At 48.7% G+C, this 21,598-nt stretch overlaps 1 protein-coding gene across 1 annotated transcript in view; it reads left to right on the forward strand.

Moving 5' to 3' along the window:
* The window catches only part of LOC119956427 (metastasis-associated protein MTA1-like), a 212,396-nt gene that overhangs the window by 154,433 nt on the left and 36,365 nt on the right, over positions 1-21,598 (forward strand). The window contains exons 16-17 of the mRNA XM_038783640.1: positions 4,280-4,315; positions 5,968-5,999. Coding sequence (XP_038639568.1) covers positions 4,280-4,315; positions 5,968-5,999 — 68 coding nt within the window. The remainder of the gene's footprint in view (positions 1-4,279; positions 4,316-5,967; positions 6,000-21,598) is intronic.

The raw sequence follows: 21,598 nt of genomic DNA on the forward strand, positions 1-21,598 counted from the left end.
CCCCTGAACGTGGAGCTGCAAATGGGACAATAGCATTTTGCGTGTCTATCAGGACTGAGTGTGGAGGTGGCCAGAAGGAGGGCATGCTTTAATCAAGTTAAGGCAATCCTGCTTAAGTTGAAGATGGGGGAAGTAAATGTTATTCGGTTTCTGTGGGGCTTCGGTGTTCTGGTAGGGGTGGCTGGTGGGGCTTTTTACTTTCTATTGCTTTGATTTGCACTATTGGGGGGGGGGGGGGGTTTGCTGTGTGTTTTTCTTTTTGGGTTGCCTCTTATGTTAATTGGCCGATTGTTTGGGGTCGGTTTGATGAGGGAAGTGGTTTTGATGGGCGGGGGGGGGGGGAGGGAAGTGAGGGAACTATGAGGGAATCTCTGGCAGTGGTTAGGTTAGAAAGTGTTGTTGCTGGGTGGGGGTTAGGGGAGAGTTACTCTGCTGACGAGGGAGGGACTTAGGTTTCGACAGAGAGGAGGTCGGGGGTGGGGGCTGCCAGGAGGCGGAGCGATGGAGGCGCGGCGCACAGGCTGGACGCGGGCCCAGGAAAGGAGGTGGCTGACAGGGGGGGGAAGCATGGTGCCCCCCCAACTAGACACCTGGAATGTCAGAGGGTTGAATGGGCCAGTCAAGAGGGCATCTGAGGGCTCTGAAGGCAGACGTGGTAATGTTACAGGAGGCACACCTGAAAGTGGTGGATCAAGTCAGGCTAAGGAAGGGTTGGGTCAGTCAGGTCTTTCATTCGGGGCTGGACACCAATACTTGATATTTGGAGAAGAAGGAAAATCTACCAGGACTGGAGTGCGGAGGTGGCAAAGAAGAGGGCCGGGTACAATCGGACGAAGGCGGTGCTGCACAGGAAGGGAGTGAAGTTCGGCATGCTGCAGCCGGCGCGTTTGTGGGTCATCTACAAGGACCAACACTTTTACTTTGAGTCCCCGGAGGAGGCGTGGGCCTTTGTGCAGGCCGAGAAGTTGGACTTAAACTGAGGGTTGGGTGCGGGGGTCTGCATGTAACTGTGTTTTATTTTGAGGAGGGGGTTCTCTGTTTAATGTTGGTTCTTTGTTGTTTTCAGGGCGGGTGGGGCACTGTTTTCTGCTTGGGTTTGTTGGATGGGCTCGAGGAGGGGGGCAGACCTGCAGTGTGGGGGGCTGATGGTGTGAAGGGGGGTTGGGGCCCCGTGAGGGGACCGGGCCGGTAAAGGGAGTTGCTTTAGAGGAGGTGGGGTCGGGGCAGGTGGAAAGCGCGGGCTTTTTCCAGCGCTGAGGGTTCAAGGGGGCGGGGCCGGAGCTGGGAAGCCCGGGCTTTTTCCTGCTTCAGAGGGGGAGGAGGAAAGCCTGCTGGTGGACGCTGGGAAGGAGGGGAAGCCCCACGCTGGGAGGGGTCGGAGGAGTGGCGGGAGTGGCCGGGGTCAGCAGGAGTCAGCTGACTTGCGGGAGTGCAATGGAGGGAGCAACGCACCTAGGGGGGGTCCTAGCCGGGGGGGGGGGGGGGTGGGGGGGGGGGGGTACCGGGTTGCTGCTGGAATGGCCAAGAAAGAGCTGGAGTATGTAGAGGGGGTCGGGATGAGGGTCTGCCGCCGTGGGGAACGGGCTGAGCGGGGGGCGCAGGCACGTGGCGGGCTGAGGAAGGGTAATGGCTCGTCAGCGGGGGAGGGGGGCAGGTAGCCCTCTGATCCAGCTGATAACCTGGAATGTGAGGGGACTGAATGGGCTGGTCAAACGGGCCCGCGTGTTTGAGCACCTGAAGGGGCTGAAGGCGGATGTGGCCATGCTTCAGGAGACGCACCTGAAGATGGCGGATCAGGTTAGATTGAGGAAGGGATGGGTAGGCCAGGTGTTTCATTCGGGGCTGGGTGCAAAAAATCGGGGGGTGGCGATCCTGGTGGGGAAGAGGGTGTCGTTTGAGGTGTCGAATGGGAGGTATGAGGCGGGAGGTATGTGATGATAAGTGGCAAGCTGCAAGGGGAGCGGGTGGTGCTGGTCAATGTATACGGTCCGAACCCCCAGCGGAGGAGGGGGGGATGGGGTGCTTTTTAGACCGGCTGAGATTCCCGAGGGTGGAGGAGGGACAGGTGGAGGGACTGGGGGCGTCGGTTGAGCTGGAGGAGCTGGTCAAAGGGATAGGGAGCATGCAGTCGGGGAAGGTGCCGGGGCCGGATGGGTTCCCGGTCGAATTCTATAAGATGTATGCAGACCTGTTGGGCCCCCTGTTGGTTAGGACCTTCGACGAGGCAAGGAAGTGGGGAGTCTGCCTCCGACGATGTCTCGGGCGCTGATTTCCTTGATCCTTAAGCGGGACAAGGATCCCCTGCAGTGTGGGTCATACAGGCCGATCTCAGTCTTAAATATAGACACCAAGCTGTTGGCGAAGATTTTAGCCACGAGGATAGAGGACTGTGCCGCAGGTTATCCACGAGGATCAAACGGGGATCGTGAAAGGGAGGCAGCTGAACACTAACATACGGAGGCTCTTGAATGTTATAATGATGCCGGCGGTAGAAGGGGAGGCGGAGATAGGGTGGCGTTGGACGCGGAGAAGGCCTTTGACAGGGTTGAGTGGGGGTACTTGTGGGAGGTGTTTGTCAGGTGGGTGAGGCTGTTATATGAGGCCCCGATGGCGAGCGTGGCCACGAATAGGAGGAGGTCGGGGTATTTTCGGTTATACCGAGGGACGAGGCAAGAGTGTCCTTTGTCCCCCCTGCTTTTTGAGGTGGCAATTGAACCCCTCTTGGGCAATTCCTTTTTGTAAAAGGCCAAAACAGTACCGTCTCCCTCACTTACCAAAATGCTAGAGTTAAGCACTTGGTCTTGTTCTACTCGGTCTCAATGTGCGCCTTCGTGCAAACTACTTTGTTCTATAAAATGAAGGAATTGTAATGTGTTTAAAAGGCTTAAATTATGAGGTTGAAGGGCGACATGTGACACAGTGGTTAGCACTGGGACTATGGCGCTGAGAATCCGGGTTCAAATCCCGGCCCTTGGTCACTGTCCGTGTGGAGTTTACGCATTCTCTCCGTGTTTGCGTGAGTTTTGCCCCAACAATCCAAAAGTTGTGCAGATTAGATGGATTGGCCTATCTAAATTGCCCCTTAATTGGAAAAAAAATAATTGGGGTACTCATGAGATTGCATAGGCTTGGCTGTGTATCTGAATACATAATATAGAAGATTAAAGAATGACCCAACAGTGATATTAAGTGGTATGGAAGTAAGGCAGGAAGATGGCATTAAGATGCAGATCAGCAATGATCGAGTTAAATTATACCACAGGCTTGAGGGGCTAACTGTCCCACTTGTGTTTCTTTGTTTCTGTGACACTTTCATGTAATGTCCCATTTACCAGGCTTAACCTTTCGACAAGTTTAATTTATGTAGTGCATTTTATGTCCCAAGTTATTTCACAGGAACATTATCAAGCAAAATTTGACACAAGCCACATCAGGGGATATTAAGACATAGAATCCCTACAGTGCAGACATGAGATGATCTTCAACTAGCACAGTGGTTAGTATTGTTGCTTCACAGCGCCAGGGCCCTGGGTTCGATTCCTGGCTTGGGTCACTGTCTGTGCGGAGCCTGTACGTTCTCCCTGTGTCTGCCTGGGTTTCCTCCGGATGTTCCGGTTTCCTCCCACAAGTCCCGAAAGACGTGCTTGTTAGGTGAATTGGACATTCTGAATTCTCCCTCAGTGTACCCGAACAGATGCCGGAGTGTGGTGGATTTTCACAGTAGCTTCATTGCAGTGTTAATGTAAGCCTACTTGTGACACTAATAAAGATTATTATTGTTATTTTAAAAGGGCTTCTTAAAGGAGGACAGAAGCAGAAAGGTTTAGAAAGGAGATTCCAAAACTTAGGAGCTGGGCAGCTTAAGGCAAGATCTCCAATGCTGGGGTAATAGCAGATGTGGATTTGCAGGAGGTCAGAAATGGGAAAAAGTAGAAATCTTGAGGATTGTAAGGCTGGGGGATGTTACAGAAATAAAGAGGGAAGTGGCCATGGAGGGTTTGAAAAACAAGATGAGAATTTCTAGGGAATGGCCCAGTCATTTTACCAGCTTGACCGTCTCATGTGACAATCTGGTCATATTTAATGCCAAAATAAAACCATGAATCAAATGTGGAAACAGATAAGAAGTCAATTTTACTATGCTGAACCTTTTATTTTGCCATTGTGTTGTGAATTTACTAAGCCTTGTCACCAAGGTTAACTGTTGAGAGATCTTTGTCTCAGAAGATAATATTGCTGGGAATGGCGTGATTGACATTTCCTTTTCTGTCCTTTGCAGGCAGCACAAAGAAACGCCTGCTGATGCCTTGTCGGGGTAAGAGATCTGAATTACAGTGAAAGTGATACCATGTGCTCTTTGTGAATCTACTAGTCTCTCAATCCCGGTCTCTCTTTTCTTTCAAATATTTTATTCAGGCATATTCATAAAAAACAACCCGAAGCAGAAGTAAATTTAATAATCAACACCCCCCCCCCCCCCCCCCCCCAAATCCCTGGATCATGCCCCCTCGTCCTGTCCTGCCTTCCTAATTTTCACCCTCTTTCGCTGACACCTCTATTCTCCTTAAATAAGTCAAATGAACGGCTTCCGCCTCCGGATGAACCCATCAACCGACCCCCTCAAGACGAACTTAACCTTCTCCAGCCTCAGGAATTCCACCAGGTCACTCACCCACACACCTGCTTTCGGCAGCTCCGAGTCCCTCCACCCAAGAAAGATCTGTCTCTGGCCAATCAGGGAGGCAAAGGCCAAGACATTGTCCTCTCTCGTCCCCTGGATTCCCGGGTCTTCCGACACCCAAAATATTCCTACCTCGGGGCCACCTTTATACCCAACATCTCAGAAATTACATCCGCAAACCTCTGCCAGAACCCTTTCAGCTTCGGACATTTCCAAAACACGTGGATGACCCTAACCCTAACCCCGCACACCACCCACACCTATTCTCTACCCCCTCAAAAAACATCCTCACCCGCGCAGCTGTCATATGTGCCCTGTGAATTACTTTAAACTGAATAGGGCTTAGCCTTGCACACGATGAGGATGCATTCACCCTCTGCAGGGCCATAGCCCACATCCCGGCCTCCACCTCCCCACCCAGCTCCACCTCCTACTTCCGTTTTATATCCCCCACCGGGACCCCCTCCCAATCCACCCCCTCCTTGTAGACCTCAGACACATTGCCCTCCCCTATCTCCTCCTTCGACAGCACCTTGTCTTGCAACCACAAGGGCAGCAACCAGGGAAAGGATGGCACCTCTGTCTTCACAAAATCCCGAACCTGCAAGTACCTGAAGCCATCTCCACTGGGCAGCTCATACTTTTCCTCTAGGTCCTCTAATTTCACAAAACTGCCCCCGACAAACAGATCCGCAAATCGCTCAATCCCTGCTTGCTACCACCCTCAACCTCGCATCTAGCCCTCCCAGTGCAAACCAGTGATTATCACAGATCATCCTCCAGTCCCAAATGCTGCCTCCACTGCCTCCATACCCCATGGTCAACACCTCCACTGGGCTCACAAAGTACCTGATAAGCGAGAATGGCACAGGTGCTGTTAACAATGGCCTCAAGCTCGTTTCCCTACACGAAGCCGCCTTCATCCGCCCCCATGCCGACCCTACTTAAGCCTACACCTCCACCCTAACCCCGTGACCCAGTAGCCCCATTTAATCTTTCTGGACACGAAGGACAATTTTTGTATTGTCTGCCATTTAAATGCTCCCTACATTTAAGTCAAAATCATTGATCTATATCACAATAAGCAAGTTACACTTCCTGTTAAGCAACGGTCGTTGCATTTCATTTTCAGCTGGGTATGGTGGATATTGTCTTGTGTGTCGATGATGCATTTTTTCTACTTGTGATTATTTGGGGATGCTAGAGGGAAATGTACCATTGGACTTGCAAAGGAGAGTAAATAATAATCATTGGCTTATGTTAATAAATCCTTCTATTTGCTGCAGGTATGTCGAACCACGCACAAGGGAGACAGATGGTAAGGGACTTTACTTTGGGAAACTGGTAACCGTGGTGAGATAGTTTCCTGTGGAATGCACTGTGATTTGCTGATTGCTCCAGACTACTCAGTCGTTAAACATTTGAAACAAAATTTTATTCAACCCAATGTAAATGAAAGGATGGTGGGACCTTTCTTGAGAATATGTTGGTCCTTCTACTCAGTCACTCTTGAAAATAATGTTCAGTTTTTTTAATCTTAAAAGTTATTTTATGTTCAGAACACATGATAATGCCATTCCTTTCTGGAAGATGAGCTCGAGCAATGGATGGCATAGTGTCCATTCACTGCTAGTTTCTATGTTTGAGTCCAGGGAAAACTGATGGTTGAAAAATCTCCTCGTCAGCTGTAAGGGCCCTCTGCAAAATTACCCAGCTCCCAGTGAGTGTGGAAAACCTGCCAATGAATCTCATTCATGAAGGTTACTTGGATCGGTATCAGCTGGAGCTCAATGAATTCCACATTCACTGCTGAGTCAGAAGGTTGTGTGTTCAAGTGCCAGTGCAGAAATTTGAGCATGCAAACCTGGGCTGACTTTCCATTGCCAATGTTAAGGGAGTGTTGCCCTGTCAGAAATACCGGGGCTGTCTGCTTCCTCAGATGGAAGTAAAAGATCCCCTGAAACTGTTTCATAGATGAGCGGGGGTGCGCTGCCACTGGCAGGAAAAGAAAATCCCAACAGCCAGAGAATTCCAGCCCTTATTACAGTGTGTGGGAACTTGTTGTGCACAAATGTTTCCTACAGTAATGATTACACTGCAAAAGTAGTCCATCGGCTGTAAAATATTTTGGGACATCATGAGGAGGTGGAAGACACTACATGAGTGACAATCTTTCTTTCCTTGTGGGTTGGGTTTGCGGTATCTTGATAGGGAAGGGGGGAGGTGGGCTTCACTCTGCATCAGCCCATTCCTTTTTTAAAAGTATTTTTATTAAGGTTTTACAGAATTTTTCATAATAAAACAGTAGTAACCATAACAACAAAACAACCTAGAGTGAACATTAACATAGTGCAAAAAGAGAATATACATTAACAATTAAATAGACAGTACCCCACGCGACCCAGTCCTCTCTCCCCCCCCCCCCCCAGCAACGCCACGTATTGCTGCTGCTGCTGACATTTTCATTTTCCCCGAGAAAGTCGATGAACGGCTGCCACCTCCGAGAGAACCCTCGGGTAGGCCCTCTTACTTTATTTTCTCGAAGCTGAGAAACCCAGCCATGTGGGTAGCCCAAGTCTCTACACTCGAGGGCTTCGAGTCTCTCCACATTAATAAAATCGGTCTCCGGGCTACTAGGGAGGCAAAGGCCACGACGTCGGCCTCTTTCGCTCCCTGAACTCCCGGGTCTTCTGACACTCCAAAGATCGCTATCTCTGGACTCGGCACCACCCGTGTGTTAAGCACCTTGGACATTGCCCTCACGAACCTTTGCCAGAACTCTCTAAGCTCCGGGCATGCCCAAAACATGTGGACATGGTTTGCAGGGCTTCCCTTGCACCTCATACAACTGTCTTCTACCCTGAAAAACGTGCTCATTCTCTCTGCCATCATGTGTGCCCGGTGGACCACCTTAAATTGAATTAGACTTAGCCTGGCACATGATGAGGAGGAATTAACCCTGCCCAGGACCTCTGCCCACAGACCTACTTCCAACTCCTCACCTAGCTTCTCATCCCACTTGCCCTTGAGCTCCTCCACCGGGGTTTCCTCCACCTCCTGTAGTTCCTGGTAGCTATCCGACACCCTCCCCTCCCCCACTCAGGTGTCGGAGACCACCCTGTCCTGTATCCTCAGTGGTGGCAGTGTCGGAAAGGCCTCTGCCTGTTTTTTCAGGAAGGCTCCTACTTGTAGATATTTAAAGGCGTTTCCTGGCGGCAGATTAAATTTGTCCTCTAGCGCATTCAAACTGGGAAAGCTTCCGTCTATGAACAGATCTCCCATCCTTCTGATTCCTGCCCTCTGCCAGCTTTGGAACCCACCATCCATCCTACCCGGGACAAACCTGTGACTGTTGCATATCGGGGTCCAGACCGACGCTCCCTCCACCCTCTTGTACCTCCTCCACTGTCCCCAGATCCACGGTGTCGCCACTACCACCGGACTTGTGGAGTAACGAGTCGGCGAGAACGGCAAAGGAGCTGTTATCAAAGCTCCTAGACTAGTACCTTTGCATGAGGCCACCTCCAGCTGCTCCCACGCCGCCCCCCTCCCCATCGCCAACTTCCTAATCATAGCTATATTGGCCGCCCAGTAGTAGTTGCGAAAGTTCGGCAGCACCCAGGTCCTGGTAGATGCGTATCACGCTGTTCTCCCATCTGCTGCTCCGTTCTTTTTTTGTCCACCTCAAGACAAGTTCCTTGTCCGAGATGAAATCTCACCACCATAGCCCTCGGCAGTTAATTCGCCTTGGGCTTCCTTGCGAGGGCTCTGTGTGCACTGCTCCCGCATCCGACCCCTCCACACCTTCGGGGAGGCCCACAATTCTCAAGTTCTGTCTCCTGGACCTGTTTTCTAGGAACTCCAGCCTCTCCTGCCACTTCTTGTGGAGGTCATCCTGCGCCTCCACCTTAAGGGCCAATACAACTAACTCGTCCTCATGGTCGGATAGCTTTTTCTCCATCTCCTTAATCGCTTTCCCTTGTGTTGCCTGAGTTGCGATCATTTGGTCTATTGATGCCTTCATCGGGGCCAGCATGTCCTTTTTAAGATCAGCAAAACAGCCCCTAAGGAACTCCTGTACCCACTGCGCCCATGCATCTTGGTCTATACCAGCCGCCATGACGTACCTTGGCGCCTGCTCCGCACGCTTCTGTCTGTTGGGACTTAAACGCTTCACCCGGCCACTCCTGGTCCAGCAATCCGTACAACAGAGAGGGAATCCTTTTGGCAGTGTTCGCTTCACCAATCTGCCCCAAAAAGTCCGTGGAAACTCCTGAGAAAGGTCCGAGAGTCGGTTCCAGATGGGAGCTGCCGAATGCGCGACCTACTCCTCCATGGCCTCCTCCAGAAGTCTCGTCACCACTTCTTCAATGGCCTTGGAGAGATATTTTCACAGTTGTTCCCTCTGCTGCTAGAATTCAGCTTTAATAAAGGCCCTCAAGTCAGCTTTAGGCCCTTAAGCTCGCCCTTCCCCCGCCTGCATGCTGCAAAAGGCTTTTGTCTTTGCTGCAGCTTCAGCCAAATCTTTCACTGTTTCTGCCGGGTCTGGTAACCAAGAAACATACCATTCCTGGGGGAAAGTACTCCTCCAACATTCACCTACGTCTTTTCATCAAAATTCCACCCTGTATTGATTAAAAAAGAGCTCTTTTCTGTAACCTTGGGCAGGAGCTGCCTTGTGTGTGACCACTTACTCCATGGTCCACACCGGAAGCCCATCAGCCCATTCCTTGTCCTAGAAATGCCCGACACTGGGTACTGACTGCCCCGGCTGTTCTATTCACCAGCTCTTGCATCACCGAGGGGAAGAAAACACACCAGAAAATCTGACTACTTTGTTTCTCAAATGTGTGTTTGTTATTCTGTGCAGAGCTATGCAAAATGTTTACTTAATGTTTGACTTCCAAATTTTTTTCTTGTCTGACTCTCCAAGGTTGTGGTTTTCTATTCAGTTTTCTGTTAGAGCAAAGGAAAATGCTCCCTTTAAGATTTTGAACACCATGCTTTATGTCACAAGATTCCCGTTCACCGTCAATAGGACTCCTCCACTGCTCACTACTTTACTACTTCAGATGTTAACCTTAAGAATGTTCCCGATGTTGGGTATGTCCAGTACTCGGGGTCATAACCTAACAATAAGGGGTAAGCCATTCAGGACTGAGATCAGCAAGAACTTCTTCTCTGAGAGTTGTGAACTTGTGGAATTCTGTACCACAGAAAGCTGTTGGGGCCAGTTTGTTGGATATATTCAAGAGGGAGCTGGCGTGACCCTTGCGGATAAAGGGATCAAGGAGCATGGAGAGAAAGCGGGAGTGGGATACTGAATTTGCATGATCAGCCATGATCATATTGAATGGTGGTGCAGGATCGAAGGGCTGAATGGCCAACTCCTGCACCTATTTTTCTATGTTTCTATATTAGCCATGACTCATTCTTTCATCTGAGTCAGTAGGTCATCGGTTCAAATACAACACCAGAAGCTTGAGCGCCAAGTGTCAGCTGACACACCAGTGCAGCACTATGGGAGTGCTGCACTCTGAGTTACCATGTTTTCAGATCACGTGCTGAACTGAGGACCCAATTACTGTGTCAGTTGGAAGTAAAAGATCTCAAAGCATTATTTTACAGTAGAGCAGGTTCAATATTTCCTCAAACATTTGGCCATTTATTTAATTGCAATCTGTGGGAGCCTGCTCTGTGCAAATTGTAAATTGACTGCCGTGTTGCCTAATTTACAAAAATGACTACGCTTCAAAAGCTTTTCGCTGATTGTTAAGTGCTTTGGGATACTCTGCGGTTGTGAAAGGTGCTATCAAAATGCTGATCCACCTTTCCAGCAATTTCTTTTTGTCTTTCACAAGGAAATAGAAGTACTCCCACTTTCACATTGATTTTTGAAGTTCAGGAAGTAGCTGCTTTTCATCAACTTAGCTTCACAGCAATCCTTGACCTTCCTTGCCCTTGCCAGAGAATTTCCATCTATTTCAAAGCAATGTCCAGTCTCTATTGAGCACCCAGTTCTCTTGTTCCTCATGAACAAGCCTTTCCAGGTTTTCATGATCTAAGCATTTCTCTGTCTTCCCACCAGCAGAAACCTTATTCTGAGGATAGCCTCCACCTTTCAGTAATTCATTGGGACCTATTTCCCCAACTTTGAACAATTATCCTTGAGGATCTGTTATCTTTATTGCATAAACTTTACCCAAGTTCCAGCGATGATCGTGATAACGTTGAGATGCAGCTGAATAAGCCTGGAAGAGGAGCAGCTGTGCAGATCAGGGTCAGATTATTCAGGTAATTCCGTGGGCCTTTAAACTAACTGTTGAGCTTCACGTGAGGTGATCTATGCGACAAATCTGCTGGCATTTCATGAAAATACAGCCATATGAATAAACTCTTGACTTGAAATTGTGAAACTTGTTGTTTAACTGTATAGCTATTCCCCTCGTGGTTGTCTGTCACAGAAAACCCATGTCCTGTTGCAGAACCCAAGACCTAGGAACAGTAGCTGTTTAGCTAAAGATTACAACAGTCAAACCCATTATTTTCAGTTCTCCTAGAGACTGTACTCTTGCTACCAATTTCCTTTGTTGGCCTCCTCCTATTGGACCAAGGACTGATTTTCCAAATTGATGTCCTATTGATCGCTTCCATCTCCGTAATCTCATTTGCCCTTGCCTCTGCACACCTACTGCTGAAATCTCATATATATCTTAGTCACTTCCAGACTCCAAGATCGCAGTACTTGCCCAAACCCCCAGCCTCCACTTTACATAAACTCGTTCAAAACTCTGCTGCAATAATTGTGTCATGTATCACGTCCAGCTGATCCATCACCCCTTCATCACTGATCTACATTGGCTCCCACTCAACCATTGTCTCAAATTTAAACTTCCTATACACATGTCTAAATCCTTTCATGAGCAGAATTTTATTATGCCATTGTTGGTCCTGTGAGGATTTTGTGGGGTGCGGTTGTGGCGAGAGGGGGCAGGAGATTCAGAAGCAAGGGCAGGGGGTGGCTCTCAGTCGGCACCCCCCCTTCCCAATGTCCAGTCCCTCCATAAGGCACTGATTGCCTTTGATCAAGACCGACCCCCCCTTCCCCCAGAGATGTGAAACAGCCTGCACAGTTTCACCTGTTGTGCACGCCGCATGACAACAGGCCCACCGCCAACTGGTTTAGGCCCTTAAGTGGTCATTAATTCCGCACTTAAAGGCCTCAATTGGCGATGGGCTGGGTTGGTTGATCATGAGCCTTCCCATCCAGAACTTAATTCAGGTGGAGGCAGAAAGGCGACAAAGTTCAGGTACATCAACACCCCACCTAATTACATGCCTATCCCATTTCCAAGCTTACCACAAGTGAGAGCAGCGGATTCTGCCTTGTCCCTGTCTGTCTCTGTAAACTTAACAAACCCTTATCCTCTTCACAACTCTCCATTAATCTCAATCTGACCTCTGGTGCATCTGGCCCCTCCTTTCACCAGTCATGTCTTCAGCCACCTAGCCCCCCACAACGCTCTGGAATTCTCTCTCCAAACCCCTTCATTATCTACCTTTGAACCTTCCTATAACCCACACATTTGGCCACAATTTTAGTCAGTCCTTCTAATACATTCGTCATTGGCTCGACATCTTTTTTTATTTCATCTATGTGAAGCAGCTTGGGTTTACTACATTGATGGCAGCAGTTGTGTCTCAGCAGTCTGTCTTTCTTTTGTAATGTTGTATTCCTTTGATTCTGTGGAGGAATCCACATTTACTGGAGTATGTCAGACTTTGTGGCCACAAGACTATCCGGACGGAATACATCTGTAGTAGTTGCTCTGACTCCAATCACTCCAGGTCACAGACAAGTGGACAAAATCTTGTCCCCTTCCCGTTGGCATGTTTGGTGGCAAGGGTGCATTAAATCAAGCGGGAGGATGGCAGATGGGACCCTGCCACTTTGCCACCTCCACCTAATTAATGTATGGCTGGAAATCCATGAACTGTCTTGCTGACGGGTATTGCCCTTAAGTGGGCAATTAATGCCAATTTAAAAACCTCATCCCACAGCTGCTGATATCAACCCAACAGAAAGCGGGGGAGGCTCGCTAAGCATGGACCATGACAAGCAAATCAATGCATGATTGAGGGAACTGCCATCAGGAAGATGGGAGGCCTACTGAGAGCCACCCCACTCTTGTTGCCAACCCTTCTTTCACTCCCATGCAACAACCTACCTTCTGCCATTTGTCACCTCTGCTCTAGGAACAAGTATGATTCTATGCCTCAAGTGGGTGTCATATCGGTTGCAGCTCCTGCCTGCCCAGCGGCATTGTCATTCAATAGAGCTGCTGACCTCTGATTAGCTGGCAGCCCTCAGTGGCTGGAGATTCAGCTCCAAGGTCCATGATCCCAGGAGAAGGCCTGTCTCTTGGCTGTCAAGTGTCTAAATGGCACAGGATCTGACCAGCCTTCCTGAAAAGTGGTGTTCTAGGGCAAACCCCTGCTGGCTCTACAAGATTCGGGCCATTGAGAGGATGCCAATTGGAAACACTCTGACACATAAGGGATGTGAAGCAGCATCCGGCCAGTTTATTACAGACCTTGGTCACACGTTGTAGAGAGGTGCAGGTTCAGATCAGGATTTGTGAGACTGATATTGTGCAGAGTCAGGGGTACGTAGGGGAAAGTGAGAGCAAGGATCTGCAGTTTGATTCTATTCCAACAGGTAGAATGCACTTACTACCCTTGAAGATGAGGGTATAGTCTGTCAGCCGGAAGTACAACCAGAATTTTGATCATGGCGCTTTGGAGAAGAAAGCTGTCCAAAGGGGTGAGGGAGCAGATGGGAAATGTAATGTGATAATTGTAGGCATTCAATAATTGGGGAGACAGCAACCTTTGTAAGCAGGACCAAGAATCCCATGTGGAATGTTGCCTACCTGGTGTCAAGGTAAGGGACATCTCAAACTAGTTTGAAAAGATATTTGAGAGAAAGGGAGAGGATCCAATTGTGGTCCATGTTGGGACTAACGCCATTGGGCAGAAATCCTGTTTCCCAGAACAAAACAAAACAGTAAAAACTGGGAAATGGGAATACTGGTCTGAACTGTTCTTGTATTCCTTCAAATGGAACACCACTAAAAACTGGAGAATGACAGTACTGATCCCAACTATTTTTTCCTATTGGGCATTGGAGAGGACTGGGAGCAACAATTACAACTTAAATTCAATAAAACATCCCAAGGTGCTTCACAGAGCATTATTAAACGATGGCTGACACTTGGTTACATAAGAAGATGTTCGGTCAGCTGGCCAAAGAGGTAGGTTTTACGTTGTGCCTTAAATTAGGGAAGGCGCTGTATAAATGTGAGTTATTTCTTTTTTGGGGGGGGGACATAATTAAATACTTATTACCAGGAGGACAATTCAAATGAGCGGCGACTTTTAATCACAAACTTCATGAAAACCGATTCTTTAAAACAAAAGGCCACTTTCCAAAATAACTACGGTATCATTCAAATCACAGAATTGTTAATTAGTTCATATTTAAAATAATAAAGGAGTCTGCTTAATTTTTTTAAATATAGATTTAGAGTACCCAATCCATTTTTTTCAATTAAGGGGCAATTTAGTGTGTTCAATCCACCTACCCTGCACATCTTTGGGTTGTGGGGGTGAAACCCACGCAAACACGGGGAGAATGTGCAAACTCCAGACGGACGGTGACCCAGAGCTGGGATCGAACATGGGACCTCGGCGCTGTGAGACTGCAGTGCTACCACAGTGCCACCGTGCTGCCCAAAGTCTGCTTAATTTAAAGGATAGAGAAGGAAACACCATGGAGCAGTGGTTAGCACTGCTGCCTCATGCCGCCAAAGACCCGGGTTCAATCCCGACCCTGGGTCACTGTCCGCGTGGAGTTTGCAAATTCTTCCTGTGTCTGTGGGTCACCCCCACAACCCATAGAGATGTGCAGTGTAGATGGATTGGCCACACTAATTTAGCCCTTAATTGGAAAAAATAATTGAGTAGTCTAAAAAATTGAAGGATAGAAATGACAAAGTGGTCAATTCATTATGCAGAACATCTGGTCTTGTGTGCGATTGTCAATGCCCAGATGTGGGGTGGCATTTTTAATTTCTTCAAATCGGCCCTCTTGATTAAACAGAATGTGTGAGAAATGCAAGATGCTGTTTTCCAAACTGTGTTGTGAAAAGTGATTATGTAACAGAGTCTGTTGGCTAGCTAAACCTGAGTTTGGGCCATCTGAAGGTGGAGGATTTTCCCTGGATCACCATTAGATTTCAGGAATATGTGTGTCCAGCCATTGGTCGGTGTTGATACATATTCAATGATTAGAAAGAGGCTTGTGGAGGATGCACTGTCTTATCATGGAATCATAGAATTTAGGGTACAGAAAGAGGCCATTCAGCCCATCGAGTCTTGGAAAGAGCACCCTACTCAAGCCTCCACCCCATCCCCTTTTTATCCCCGTAACCCAACCTAACCTTTTTGGACATTAAGGGCAATTTAGAATGGCCAATCCACCTGACCTGCACATCTTTGGTCTGTGGGAGGAAACCGGAGCACCCGGAGGAAACCCACATCCACACGGGGAGAACGTGCAGACTCCACACAGACATTTAATTCACTTCCCCCTTCAAGTGCCAAAAGGAAACACCAAACAATGTTTTTGTCAAAGGATAATGGAGGCTGGGATGTTTTGCTTTATTTATCCAGAATGAATCTTTATTCGTCATTGGCAACAACATGTTGACATGGGCCAAAGAATGATAAGTGAACTGTTACTGAAGAGATTTTAATTTTCAGATGTGATGAAGTATTGCTCCTGTTGATTAGTTCCTCAGTTTGTATTGTGCAGTGTCTACTAGCTTTTAGCTCTTTGACACAATATGCAGTTGGCATTCTTCAATCATTTTTTAAAAATTAAAATTTAGAGTACCCGATAATTTTTTCTCCAATTAAGGGCAATTTAGCGTGACCAATCCCCTACCCTGCACATCTTTGGGTTATGGGGGTTGGACCCACACAGACACGGGGAGACTGTGCAAATTCCACATGGACAGTGACCCAGGGCCGGGATCGAACCCAGGTCCTCGGCGCCGTAGGCAGCATTGCTAACCACTGTGCACCGTGCTGCCCCTTCTTCAATCATTTCTGACAATGAGGAAATGTTTCCCTCATTATTCACTTGAGATTACTCCCATTAATTTCTTCAATGCACAAACCTATGATTGTATCAAGAGTTCAGGTCAAGTTGTATTTTCAGACTCAGATCGTATTTGCGAAAATTCAGGGTTTTCAAATTGACGTGCCACCTCTCAGACCTTAGTTTAAATGCAGCTCAGAATGATGTAATCTCTCCATAATGTGAAGTTGGTGTGGAACTAACAACAGAAGCACCTTGCACTGACATAGCATCTTTAACACAGTAAAACATCCCAAGTGGCTTTCACAGGAACATTGTGAAATGAGGCACAGAAGCCGATATTAGGAAAGGTGACCAAAAACATAGTCATAGAGGTAGGTTTTAAGAAGCATTGTGGCACAGTAGTCAGCACTGCTGTCTCACAGTGCAAGTACCCGGGTTCAATTCTGGCCTTGGGTGACTGTGGAGTTTGCACATTCTCCCTGTGCCTGCGTGGGTTTCCTCCGGGTGCTCAGGTTTCCTCCCACAGTCGAAAGATGTGAAGGTTAGGTGGGGTTGCGTGTGGCGGGTCATTTGGGGGTGGGGGCGGGGGTACCGAGCGAGTACAGAATGGCCTCTTTCTGCACTGTCGGGGTTCAGGTAAAGGAGGAAAGAGTCAAAGTTATAGAGCTTTAGGGAGGGGATTCCCGAGCTTGGCACCTAGGCACTGAAGGCATGGTACAATGAAAATCCGGGCTATTCATGAGTGTGGATTGGATACTGCACAGAGATCTTAGAGGGTCGTAAGTCAGGAGGAGGTTACAGAGATAGGTTGGGACAAGGTCACGGAGGATTTGATACCAATTTTAAAATTAAGGTGTTGCTGGACTGGGAGCCAGTGTAGGTCAGCGAGCACAGGGAAGGTGAACAGGACACGTGCAAGTTCGGTTACACGGAGCAGAGTTTTGGGTGACCCCAAGTTTATGGTGAACGGTGGAGACCAGCCAGGATGTTGGTATAGTCAAGAGGGAACAAATACATGGATGAGACTTCCAGCAGCACCTGTGATGAGGCTGGAGGTGTGGTCACAGATAAAGTTGTAGAGGTAGGTGGCCTTGGTGATGAAGAATTTGGTTGGAAGTTTCTCTCAAAGTCAGTTAGGATGTTGAGATTGTAAACAATCTGGTTCAGCCTCAGATAAAAGTCAGGAGAGGGCTGGGGACAGTGGCTCGGGAGCAAAGTTTGTGGTGGGGTCAGAAGACAATAGCTTTGGTCTTCCCAATAAGCACTTGAAGGAAATTTCTTCTCATCCAGTACCGAATTCCAGACAAACTGTCTGACAGTCTGGCGAGAGATGAGGGTCGAGAGAGGAGGTGGGGAGGTAGAACTGGGTGTCTTCAGTATCATGTGAAATCCGATATTGTGTTTTCATATGTTGTCGCCAAAGGTATGCATGTAAATGAGAAATAGGGGGAGGCCAAGGATTCCCCAGAAACTCCAGAGGTAATGGTGCACGAACAGGAACAGAATAAATTGCAGGTGATTCTCTCACTATGACTGGATAGATTTTGGTTTTCGTCCCCTAAACAGGGGCTGGTTTAGCTCACTGGGCTAAATCGCTGGCTTTGAAAGCAGACCAAGCAGGCCAGCAGCACGGTTCGATTCCCAGACAGGCGCCGGAATGTGGCGACTAGGGGCTTTTCACAGTAACTTCATTGAAGCCTACTCGTGACAATAAGCGATTTTCATTTCATTTCATTTCAGATGGGAATAGAACCAGGTGAATGCAGTTCTCCCCGTCTCCCAACGCCATCCATCACCCCAGCTGGAAAACAGTGGGGAGGCATTGGAGGTGGATGACATGGTGACCTGTGTCAAAGGGTACAGACAGAACTGTTCAGTCAAAATCTTGGCAATGGCTGACATAATGCCGATTCCGGGGAAGTGGGATGGAAATTTTCGGAGATGGGAGGTGAAAGGAATTAGGACAATAAAAGATTTGTTTCTTGGTGGTCGTTTTGCGGGTTTGAAGGAGCTGGGAGCGAAGTATGGGCTGGAGCAGGGGGAAATATTTAGATACATACAGGTTCGAGACTTTACCAGAAAGGAGATACAGAGCTTCCCAGTAGAGCCGGCTTCCACATTGCTGGAGGAGGTGCAGATGATGACAGGGGGACTGGAGAAGGTGGTAATATCGGCGGTTTACAAGGCTATTTTGGAGGAGGAGAAGGCGCCGCTAGAAGAGATCAAGGCAAAGTGGGAGGAAGAGTTGGGAGAGGGTATGGAGGAGGGGTTCTGGTGTGAGGTGCTTGAGAGGGAGAACGCCTCCACCTCGTGTGCGAGGTTAGGGCTGATACAGCTGAAGGTGGTGTAGCGCACTTTACAAGGGCGAGGATGAGCCGGCTCTTTGAGGGGGTAGAAGATGTGTGTGAACGTTGCGGGGGGCCCCTCAAAAACCAAGTTCATATGTTTTGGTCCTGTCCAAAGCTGGAGGATCACTGGAAGGAGGTTTCTAGGGTAATCTCTAAAGTGGTGCACGTGAAACTGGACCCAGGCCCTCGGGAGGCCATATTCGGAGTGTCCAACCAGCCGGGGTTGGAAACTGGCGCGGAGGCAGATGTTGTAGCCTTTGCCTTGTTGATCGCCCGAAGGTGGATCCCTGTTAGGGTGGAGATCAACCTCTCCACCCTATGCAGGGGGACCTGCTGGAATTCTTGACGCTTGAAAAGGTCAAATTTGAACGGAGAGGAAGGATGGAGGGGTTCTACAATTTATGGGCGTTATTCATTATGCACTTTCAAGAATTGGATCACATCGAGCATTGGTGGGGGGGACGACTGTATGTGTTAATGGTGATTATGGGTGATTCCTGATTCCTTTTTGTCATTTGTTTATGTTAACATGCAGATTAATGTCTGGGGTTTGGTGGGAGGATGGGATCGTTGTTATTGATATGTGAATTGACATTACATTCATTATTGTTTATTGTTGGGTGTAAATTTGGGAGAAAATGTAAAAAAGTATGAGAATAAAAAATATTAAAGAAAAAAACAATGGCTGACACATTAAATGGAAAGTGCTGTGGAAGCTGATGACCTGCTGAGGTCAGGTTGAGGCAGAGTGGAGAAAGCTTTAAACTGTTTAACTGACGTGTGAGCTGCTCAAGACATGGGTGCATACGATCTTGACACTGGTTGTTAAACCAAAATCTTTTGTCAGGCTTGCTCGCTCCAGTAAGCTTGCTGAAATGTCTCCCATCACTCAAAATGGCTGCCAAGCTTGGTGGCAAACTTTCGGTTGGGGAGGTAGTATTGAGGGGGCATTTTGATTTGGGGGTCCATATGAGCATGCAGCAGAGAGTGGCGAGGGTGGTGCTGGCACACCTGTCAGATCATACTACCGCGAAAGCTGCTGACGTGCAGAACTATGCTGCGCACGCGCGAGATTAAACGGCCTGAAATACAGGGTAGCGAGCAGCCCAGCAGCATACAAAAGGGACAATTGTCTCCATTACAGGACAATCCCGTTAAATCTGGTTTGGTTGGTCACCCTGCAGCCAAGCAAATTAAAGCACAATTGCCATTTGTTACAGTGAAACGTTCTGCTTAAAAATCTTTTGCACTATCTACTCACTTACTGTGCAGGTGGTGTGCAAACACTGGCAGCATGTCATATGCATGTCTGCCATCTTGGCAACAGTCATGATTCCTGCATTCGAAGGTGGCCCTCTGTTCCACTTGTATTTGATCCATTGTGATCATGTATGGCTTAAATAACCCCCCCCCCCCCGGCCGAGATACCACAAAATACTCACTCTTGTCTAAATTCAGCTTGTACCCCGAGAAAGACCCAAACACTTGAAGCAGCTCCAATATTCCATCTATCGACACACTTGGTTTCGACATGTATAACAGCAAGTCATCGGCATATAAAGACACCCTATGCTCTATCCTCCCCCCCCCCTCCCCGCACTATTCCTTTCCATATCTCCGAACTTCTTCATGCGATGGCCAACGGCTCAATCGCGAGTGCAAACAGCAGGGGGGGCATAGGACATCCCTGCCTAGTCCCACGGTGGAGAGAAAAGTATCTCAAGCTGCTGTTGTTTGTGTGGGCACTCGCCTTCAGCTCCTTGTATAACTTTACCCAATTCACAAATCTTGATCCAATCCCAAACCACTCCAGAACTGCCATCAAGTACCCCATTCTACCTGGTCGAATGCCTTCTCAGTGTCCAGTGCCACAACCACCTCTGTTTCCTTCCCCTCTGCCGGTGCCATAATGACGTTCAATACCCTTCTAATGTTTGAAAAGATCTGCTTCTCTCTCACCGAACCCCGTCGGATCTTCACCTATCACCTTCGGGAGGCACTCCTCCAGCCTACCCGCCAGTACCTTCGCCAATATTTTTGCGTCCACATTCAGAAGTGATATGGGGCTCTATGACCCACGCTCCGTCGGATCCTTATCTTTTTTTAGCAACAGGGAGATCGCTGTCTGCCCCAAGGTTTGTGGCAACACCCCCTTCCCTATCGCCTCTCCAAACATCCTCACCATCAGGGGTGGCAGCTTATCCTTGAATTTTTCATAATATTCCACCGGAACCCATCCGGCCCTGCCACCTTCTCCAACTGCATCCTCCCAATCGCATCCTTTATCTCCTGCTCCACTATCGCTCCTTCTAATGTAGCCCTGTCCCCCTCCCCTAACCTCGGGAACTCCCAACACATCTAAAAATTCCTGCATCTCACAATCCCCGCCAGGTGGCTCTGACCTGAACAACCTCTCATAAAATGCCTCAAAAATCTTCTTAATCAGATCTGGCGCCACCACCAACTTCCCTGCCCTATCCCTCACCTGAACAATTTCCCTTGCCGCTGCTTCCCCCCGGAGCTGACCTGCTAACAGACAGCCTTATCTCCATGTTCGTAAACTGCACCCCTTGCTCGCCTCAGTTGGCGCACCGCCTTCGGTCGGTCAAAGCTGGCATGTAGCTCCTTCCTCTTTTTCAGCTTTGCTGGGTCCCCATCCTCTGCATAATTCCTTATCTACCTCCAACATCTCATCTATTAGCCTCTGCCGCTCCAACCTCTCCTCTTTGTCCACCCTGGCCTTAAACGAGATCACCTCCCCCATCACAACAGCCTTTAGAGCCTCCCAGACGACCGCCTTCGACACCTCACCCATACAGTTGAAACCAACATATTACTTAATTACCTTTTCAATTTTGTCACAGAACACTTGGTTCCCCCAAAAGCCCCACATCCAGTTTCCACCCCGGCCTCTGCGCTACCCTCTTCTCCAGTACCATATCCACCCAATGTGGAGCGTGATCTGACACTGTAATTGCCGAGTATTCCGACCCCTTGACTCCAGCCAGCAAAGCCTTCCCCACCACAAAATAGTCAATCCGCGAGTATACCTTATGGACTGCTGAGAAAAACGAGTACTCCCGTTCCCTTGGGTGCAGGAGCCTCCAAGGGTCCACTCCTCCCATTTCCACCATTAGCCCAGCCAGCGCCTTTGCCCCCCCCCCCCCCGATTGGACCAACGAGCGCGGCCATGATCTGTCCAACCTTGGCTCCTGCACCAAGTTCTAGTCCCCCCCCCCCCCACAATCGGTTTGTGTGTGTCCAAATCGGGGATAGCCCCAAACACCTTCTTTGCGAATCCCACATCGTCCCAATTGGGGCCGTATACACTTACCAGCGCCACTAATCCCCCCTCCATCTCCCCTGTCACAATCACATATCTACCCCCCTGATCTGCCACCA

The sequence above is a fragment of the Scyliorhinus canicula genome, chromosome 2 (assembly GCF_902713615.1).
Source record: "Scyliorhinus canicula chromosome 2, sScyCan1.1, whole genome shotgun sequence".
NCBI lineage: Eukaryota > Metazoa > Chordata > Chondrichthyes > Carcharhiniformes > Scyliorhinidae > Scyliorhinus > Scyliorhinus canicula.